This window comes from Setaria italica, chromosome II (assembly GCF_000263155.2).
Source record: "Setaria italica strain Yugu1 chromosome II, Setaria_italica_v2.0, whole genome shotgun sequence".
NCBI classification, from domain to species: domain Eukaryota; kingdom Viridiplantae; phylum Streptophyta; class Magnoliopsida; order Poales; family Poaceae; genus Setaria; species Setaria italica.
In genome coordinates this window covers 11,597,244-11,605,534 of record NC_028451.1, presented here as the reverse complement: position 1 = coordinate 11,605,534, position 8,291 = coordinate 11,597,244, and the positions used below count along the sequence as shown (strand labels likewise).

At 41.6% G+C, this 8,291-nt stretch overlaps 1 protein-coding gene across 2 annotated transcripts; it reads right to left on the bottom strand.

The window, feature by feature from the left end:
* Positions 1-871: 871 nt before the first annotated feature.
* LOC101759953 (putative receptor-like protein kinase At4g00960) lies at positions 872-8,055 on the bottom strand. Of its 2 annotated transcripts, none has more exons than XM_022824668.1 (9): positions 7,946-8,055; positions 7,568-7,756; positions 7,235-7,490; positions 6,921-7,140; positions 6,636-6,786; positions 3,294-3,581; positions 2,241-2,306; positions 1,397-1,639; positions 872-1,302 (listed from the first exon to the last, which is right to left on the bottom strand). In XM_022824668.1, the coding sequence occupies exons 2-9, from the start codon at positions 7,700-7,702 to the stop codon at positions 1,063-1,065; spliced, it is 1,599 nt and encodes a 532-aa protein (XP_022680403.1). In that variant the 5' UTR covers positions 7,703-7,756; positions 7,946-8,055; the 3' UTR covers positions 872-1,062. The 2 variants fall into 2 exon arrangements, with proteins under 2 accessions (XP_022680403.1, XP_022680404.1); XM_022824669.1 differs by having other exon boundaries at positions 7,568-7,819; positions 7,946-8,041.
* Between the last annotated feature and the right edge of the window lie 236 nt (positions 8,056-8,291).

Genomic DNA, 8,291 nt, shown 5'->3' with positions numbered 1-8,291 from the left:
GACACTAATTTTCTCAGGAGCATTAGTAGCTGGAATATATGACTTGGTCACTCTTTTTATGTCTGTAAAAGCGTCTGGCAAATTATTAGCCAAACTTTATAAATGAAATATCCTTTGAACTTCTTGCTCACATTGTTTTGTACGAGGATCAAAGTGAGATAATGATAATTCATTCCAACTTATTTCTCTGCTTAGCTGCTTATTTTCTCCCCCCTGTTGTTGGAAAATTTGATTCATCAAAATGACAATCAGCAAATCTTGCTGTAAATACATCTCCCATTGATGGTTCAAGATACTCACGCAGGGTCATATTTTTTTCTGAAAAAACCTCAGTCTATTTGTATTAGTAAGATAGAATAGTCGATTTAATCCTCCAACTTTCATTTTAGTTCAATTAACAAATTGGCCAATCTATTCCTCAAACTTCTCATTGGAGCTCAGCTTTGTCTCTGTCCTTTGTGGCAGGCCTCGTTAGTCTACCTACTGCATAGGTTCTATAAAGTGATTCAATAATATATAAATTAACTCTTTCACCCATGGTTTCTCCTTTGCGTTCACTGAAAAATATGGTTTATTGGCCAAGCTGAATGCACAAATAAACAAAAGCATAAAGCTTTTATTCATGGACAAAAGATCATCGATCACTCATTTTTGCTATGCTAGTCAACTTTGTGCTAGTCTAGCACTTGAATTGATATGATACCTAACTTGGTAGCATGGCAAGAACCTCATCTGCACTCTTTGCTGATTTTGCATGCCACATAACCATTCCACATCAAACCTAAGATGAAATTGGGCCCAAATAAAAAGGTTTGAGGACTAAACTATCTAATTTGATAGTTAAGGGACGAGCTTGAGCCTCGAAAGAAAATTGAGGGATGAAAATGGCTATTCCACCTATTAATAAGAAGAAGAGAGTTAGTCCAGTTTAGATGGGAATAATGTTAATAATGTTATGCCTAAAATGTGACTAAATAGCTTCTCCATATGACCAGACAAAGTCCAACTTTTATTGTCACCCAAGTCTTAAAACAAGTCTTCATGCATATTTGATTCTTTGCGCTACCTACGAACATAGACACCAATTGCATCTATGAACCACCCTGCACGCACAAAGAAACCAACAATGCTTCCTTCGCTCAGATGAATATCAAAAGTCATCCCACCTCCACCTCCTAAAGGTCCATATTTGATGTTATTACTGGTGACAAAAGTAAGTGATGTTATGACGACTGTTTCATCATTAAATGGAGCATATGTTCCTGACATTCTCTTGAGACATGTATCATCATCGAGTTTAATCTGCATGCAAAGTGACAAAGATTAATGGCAACCACAAATAGATAAAGATGACACTCCTGTATATGTGCTTATCTGAAAAGTATACAAAAATTACCGTGACTTGCTCGAACCCACCAGGACCACCCCATCGATCTGTAGTGTGAAGAGTCTTCTCACGATCTTGGTAGGAAAATTGAATCGAGTCAATGATCAAGCCATTCCAAACTGTTATGCTCTTTAGGCAGTGGGGGATCTTGATGGTGTCGTAGTGCTCCCCTCCTCCTCCACCACATGGCCCAATCTTGTCGACCCCTTCAGCAACTTGAGCGCAACAGAATGCTGCATTCATGGATGGGAACTAGAAAATAAAAAGAACCAAGTGAAACGAGGGATTTGTATATAATCCAGACACAACAATAATCATGTACCATATTAACTAATGGAATAATTTTCAGAGGAGCATATTGGCTGCGGTTCTGGTCCCTACTGCAGCGTGAGGACACAAGGGAGATCGTCTGTTCGGCAAGCAAAGCATTGGAGGTTGTCGCTTTGGATATTTTTGCCAAAAATAGATGGAGAAGTAATAATAGACTTTGCTTTTGATTTTCCCTATTATGTGTGTGCTCCTTTAACTATTTTATTATTAGCTTTGGTGTTGAGAATGATGTAAAAACTTTGCTGCGTGTGGTTGCAGAGGTCGGAAACAATTTCCTTTTTTAAAAAAAATTAAACAGTGGAATAATAACAAAATACTCTCTCCATTTGTTTGGAAAAAACTCAATTTTACTATCATTTCACATTGGTTTTTTTAGTTAGTAATTTTTTTATCTGTTCGCATGGTACAAATATAGTGGGATGGCAAATGGTTCACAACTATTACTAGGAATATTCCAATAGTATTGCTAAAATAAAATTGGAAAAAATATCTAGATATGTTATGTAAGTATTAGAGCATATACACCGTGAATGGATTGTGGCACCAGAGGTGCTACTCGCCTCCATTTTGGAAATATTTGCATGGGTACCTAAAACCACAAAAGAAAAAAGGTGAGTGGAACTTTAGCAAGTACAAAATAATATGATAAGCATAAAAATTACATATAAGAGCAAGGATAAACATAATCATTCGCAGAAACATAAGCATCATAAATAATGTCGCTAGTTAACTTTTCAATTATGCAAAGTAGCATTAATATCTCATATAGGTGTAGGAAATATATATACAGCTTGTTCGAATGGTGGATGTTGCTGCTGCCGCTGCAGCTGCGCCGCTCTCTGCTGAGCAGCAGCAGGCAGCTGCAAAGCAGCGTTCTGAACAGGCTATATAATTTGGACACATTTTGTAGATATGAGATTCTCCATGTCAATATAGATATCATTTCTAATAGTCTAGTCACACCATATTTTTCAAACTAATAGTGTTAAATGTTGTATGCGTATCAAAATGTGTTAGTCAACTTTTATCTCTCGTGTCTAATTTGGTGTGCCACGTGTAAGCAGTCTTAAATCTAGCTAGATGATGTAACACTGTTGGATATTTTATAAGACTACTCCAAATGGATTGTATCATGATGCTGTATTCAAAAATTGTCGCTTCATAAAAATATTATTAAATTCTTGTGTAGAGAACAACGTCTTAGGAGCCTTTTGAAACATGCTTCAGTCAATCAGCCTGCCTTGAAATCCGTCAATTGACAATCAAACAAGATATTTTATGAGGGGTGTGTTAATTTTTTGCTTACCTCTTTAACCTATCTTAATAACTAATATCTTTTTGTATTATTACGGTATTACCAAGGAAAATGTTTTAAACTTTCCTAAGGGCATTCTAATATATATGAGCATCAAAAGTGCCTACCATGGTTAGCTGTGAAAGTGTGAAGTCTCGAAAAAAACTAGTATAGAAGTTACACCCTCATCAATGTTCATTGGCAGCAATAGAAGTGAAAACATCAGTGTACACAAGATCTTAAAAATGCAGTTTGTTCAAGATATGCCTTGAGAAATCTTACCTGCATTGCTTCGGTAAACCCATCTGTACTTCCTGTTTCACCAAGTCTATGAAGTATTATGTCTATATCTGGTCTTTTAGCTGGGTCAGTGTTCATGCACTGTATCCCTATCTCAGCACATACTCGCACTTGATTCAACAGTGTCTCTCTCATTTTTTCAGATTGTTCCAACAGTGTGTCTCTCATTTTTTCAGATTGTTCCAACAGTTGATCTCCCATTTCTTTTGGGAAGACAAAATATGTGTCTCCTCGTGATGTCTCCAATCTATTCTTCCAGCTTTCAAGTACCTACTAAGTTGCAGTTATGAGTTAACATTTTTAAGAATGAATAGAACATTTTCATTAGGAAATCTAGGATTGTTGTGTAGTACATAATTAAATCACATTCTGGATGTTGATAAGAAACCACATGTATTAATACATCAGATACAGTTGTCATCCATTTCGATACCAATAAAAAAACTCGACCTATGGGGGGTAAGCATTTCAATACTAATAACATCTAATAGCATTTTAAATACCAATATATAGGCCACTGGGAGAGAAACCGTTGGAACAACTAGAGACAAAGAAGAATGGCTCTCCCACCTCCCACCTCATGCTCTCGCACCACCCTGCCTCCATCCTTGCCCTCGCCGTGACTCCTTGCTGCCCCTAAACCCAACCTGGTCCAGCCATCTCCCTGCTACTTCCCTCTCCTTGCAATAGCTTACGCAACTAGCTCTCATGGCCGCCTCATTGAGTTGGAGCAAGACAAGTAGCTAGCGGAGCTGGTCTGAGATTGGGATTTCACAATGGGTAAGAGACCCCATGCTGACATTCTTCACAAGTTTGGTTATGCAGTTTATCATCATCCTCGCTCCATGGTTCTTTCTTCATGCTTGCAGCTTTCCGGCATTTCACCTTTAAGCTAACAAAAGATTCTGTTAGTTTGGCTCTTCTTTGATGCTTGGGTGGTGCTCCTGCTGCCTTTCATGTGGAATATCTACAAGATCATCATTTTAAATTCTCAGTTTCTTCCAAACATGTGGGCTTTCTTGTTCATGCTCTTAAGCGAGTGACAACCTATCATTTTGACGTTTACTTCCATTTGTGGCATGATGGAGGAGATTTTCGGGAAAGGGAGAAGGAAAAGTGGAGAAAGGAGAAAGAAAATAGTTGGACTGTGCCGTAGAAAGCCAAAGAAATGACTTCTTCATGTCAAGATATAATTGGGAACATAGCCATTGCAAAAACATTAGAATCAATTATTGGGAAACACTAGAAGGAAAACAAACTAGTTAATCGATGATCTTGTTTCGGAAGAAGTCTATATAACCCCCTCACCTATTACGGTTGAATTACTTCGCAGCGCAAACTATAAAATCGGATATCTAGTCCCTAAACTCTGCAAAACTGTCCATTTAGCCCCTTCCCTGGTTTTGGACAACTGTTTTAGACACGTGGCATGTTGAGCTAGACAGAGACGTTGTGTTGGACCTACTGACATGTGGGGCCCGATCGTAAGTGGGCAGCTCTTCTTCCCTCTTTCATCTTCTTCCCCTACTCCCTCCTGTGGCTCCTCGCCTCGGCCTGCTCGTGCTCTGCCCCGCCGCTCGAACTGCTGCCCATCCGCCTCGGCCAGCCGCTCGCCCCCCGCGCATCTGTCTCTGCCGCTCGCCTTGGCCTCCCACGGCCTTGGGTAGGCGCAGATCGCAGATGGGCCGGCAAATCACCCCTGCGCCACGAGGGAGGCAAAGGCCGCGGTCTTGTCTAGCACCGGTGGGCTCCAGCTGGTGGCTACGCCACCGGCCGTGATGGTGGCCTAGCAGGGCCCGGCAACGCAGCAGCATGGCATGTGTCCTCCGTTGCTTGCTCTTCTTCCCGTTTGCTCGGCGAGGGGAAATTCCTAGGGAGATGGAGGCACCTTTTGATTTGGGCAAGGAAAGAGGGAGCTCCTAGTGGTGCTTGCCGATTGGAGAAGTAAGGGGGAAGCTTGAGCTGCTGGTGGTGGTTGTGCCGAGCAGTTCCGTTCGAACAGGGGGAGCGTAAAAGAGATGGAACGAGCCCCCGTTGTGCGGCATGGAGAAGAAATCCACCGCAATTCCGGAGGTGCTCGTGCTTCCGGTCTTCCTCGCCTCCTGCCACGACAAGCTCCTCCGCACAAGGGCTAGCATGACACCGCCTGTGTGCTGCTTGACGAAATGCCTCTCCCGTGAAGGACCCCTCTCGTCGCCCGCGCCTACATCAGCAGGCTAGCGGGAGTCACAGCCACCTGACGCGGGGTGCCTACAGCAGTAGCCTAGTAGGCCATGGAGCTGCACGGGATGTGGTGCATGGAGCGGCGAGTGGGTAGTCGCCCTATGCCGTTCGAGCTTGCTCGCTACCGCAGTTTCTCGGCAGCCACTTGCTCGCCATCTGTGCAGCGCACGACTCCGCAGGCCGCCCACGCTCCTTTCCTCCCCGCGCCCCACGCTCGACCTCGCAGGCCTCCGCCACCCCTTTGCGCGCAGTGCGGGAGAGAAGGAAGAAGGGGAAATAGAGAAAACAGAGTGTTTCTTAGGTGGGGCCCACGCGTCAGTTAATCCATGTCAGTAACACAGTGCATCTCAGCATGCCGGGTGCCACTGCAAAACCAGATGAGGGGGTTAAATAAACGGTTTTGTAAAGTTGAGGGAGTTAAATATCCGGTTCCATACTTTAGGGATGAAGTAGTCTTGTTGCAATAATTCCGCCTTGGTTCCTACTCTTCCTCTTATCGGGAATATAAGTCCATACACTTCTCATAAGTCAAACATTTTTTTCACTATGAATGTTGAAAAAATATAAAGATTACCAACACAAGATTGATATTACTAGTTTCACTATAAAAAAATACATTCATAATATGCAACTCCTTCTATTCAAGTTAATATGTTTATAAGTATTGGTAGTCAAAGTGTCATGTTGTGCCGATGTCCTAACGGAATTATATATATTTCCAAAGTACTAAGACAATAAATTGTGGATCCGATTTATTACATAAAAGTAGTACAGTATTTAAAATGAACTCTGTTTTTCTCTTTAAGCAAAAAATAGTACGGGTTGTGCTTGTTTCACAAGGAGACACAAGCTGTTTAGAGAAAACTCCACCAGTAGCTAAAGCCCAGCAAAGGAGCCAAACATGCCAAGAAAATATTATGCAAGTTTTATGGAGAAGGATGGAAAGTGTCGCGAAAGCCGAAAGATATCTTTACTTAGCTGATGCATGGATGTTGGGACAAAAGAAAGTATTATGCAAAGTTAGCATGTAAGATAATTCATTTAGAAAGTGAATCCTTTATCTTGGAAGTTGGAACACATGGGTAAAAAAAAGCTTCTTACATCTTTTAATACTTCATCAGATCTTTCTTCTTGAACCTCCAAAGTATGATATATATGTCCTGTTAGTATCTGCAGGATTATAACACCAAGACTATATATATCCAACTTCATTGTGATCACGTTGTTCACAATTTCTGGTGCATAATATCCACTGCGTGAAAAGTGAACAATGTGAAACGATTTTTAAAACCAAAAAGTGTAGTGTCTAATCCAATAATGAAGGAAGGGAATATAAATCATAGCTGGCGAAAATTGAATCAGCGTTAAGAGGATTATCCTGCTTACCGTGTTACAGCAATTCTTGTCGCAAAAAGCTGGCTTTGTCCATCAAAGCATCTTGAGATACCAAAGTCCGTAATTTTTGGTACCATCTTGCTATCCAGCAGTATATTTGCTGGTTTGAGGTCAAGGTGAACAATTTCCATCTTGTGAAGGTAATGTAAGCCATTGCAAATTCCCTTGATTATTTGATAGCGCCAGATCCAACCAAGCCCAGACGATGCATCTGTTAAATGGCAATAAGAAACAGGTTTGCACTCTAGATAATTCATATTGTTGGTATTTTGGGCATGGTAATTCTGTAATGCATTTGATCCTACCGCTGATCCGCCTACACAGACTATCAGGCTGATACTCGAAGCAGAGCAATCTGTGCCTCTTATGATCAGCCATGACATTAGTGCCCTTGTAGGGTACACACATTTGTTCTGCTCCAGAATAATATCCTAGAAACCGTACTATATTCTTGTGGGGATTCAACTGCATCAGACAACGAACCTCACGCGAGAATGTCTTGTCGTCGATATCCAATTCTTTCAGCCTCTTCACAGCGACTGCTTTCCCATCATGCAGTCCCTGATCGTGATCAGCAGAGAAACAATTAGTCTTCTAATTAACTGTCTTTCTGTATTATTGTGACCACTAGCATATACCTTATAAACGACGGAAAATCCACCTTCGGCAATTTGCTGATCGGCAGAGAAACCATTTGTGATCTTTTCTAGAAGTGGAAATTCCAGGAGCATCTCCTCTGAAAGCATGACCTGCTGCTCATTGTCGCCGTCCATTTGCTTTCAAAAAGGTTGCTCCGTTGAAGGAAATTAGTGGCAAACACTAGAAACCTAAAATGAAGAGACGGGCATCTAAACATACATGTGGATGAACATTCATCGACAAAATCTTTACTGGACAAAAAAAATAAAGAAGGGGAGATGTGAGAGGTGATTATGCAAAGCAAATGGAGATAAGCAGACTAACTTCTCATGATCATTAGAGGTAACCCTTTCCTTTGATCTCTGATTGGCACTAACCTGGAGAAGCCTCGCCTTCAGGCTTCAGCACAGGGTACAGAGCCCCAGGGCCTCAGAGACCCCTAGACGATTGCTGATAGTCACCGGCCGTTAGCCCCTTTCTAACACAGACCAAGGGGTGGTTAAAGTAGTCTCGTATCTGGCATCATATAAATCGTGACTACATTTTTATTGCCTGACAGCTAAACATAAACAGATGCCTCAATAACATGGAGGTTGCGTGGTCACATGGGGCTTTAATTTCTCGGTCAACTAACTCTTGTTAAAAAAGTATCAATGGAGGTTAAGTGGTCAGATCGGGGCTTTCTTGGTCAATTACGTTGGCAGATGATGGCAAGACCAGATG

Bases quoted from the DNA above. Each gene is read 5' to 3' on its own strand.
- LOC101759953 (XM_022824668.1), bottom strand. From the start codon at position 7,702: ATGGACGGCGACAATGAGCAGCAGGTCATGCTTTCAGAGGAGATGCTC. The intron at 6,787-6,920 runs GTAAGCAGGATA...CTTTTCACGCAG, and splicing joins ACAAGAATTGCTGTAACACG to TGGATATTATGCACCAGAAA. The intron at 1,640-2,240 runs GTATATGCTCTA...TTTATTTTCTAG, and splicing joins TGCCACAATCCATTCACGGT to TTCCCATCCATGAATGCAGC.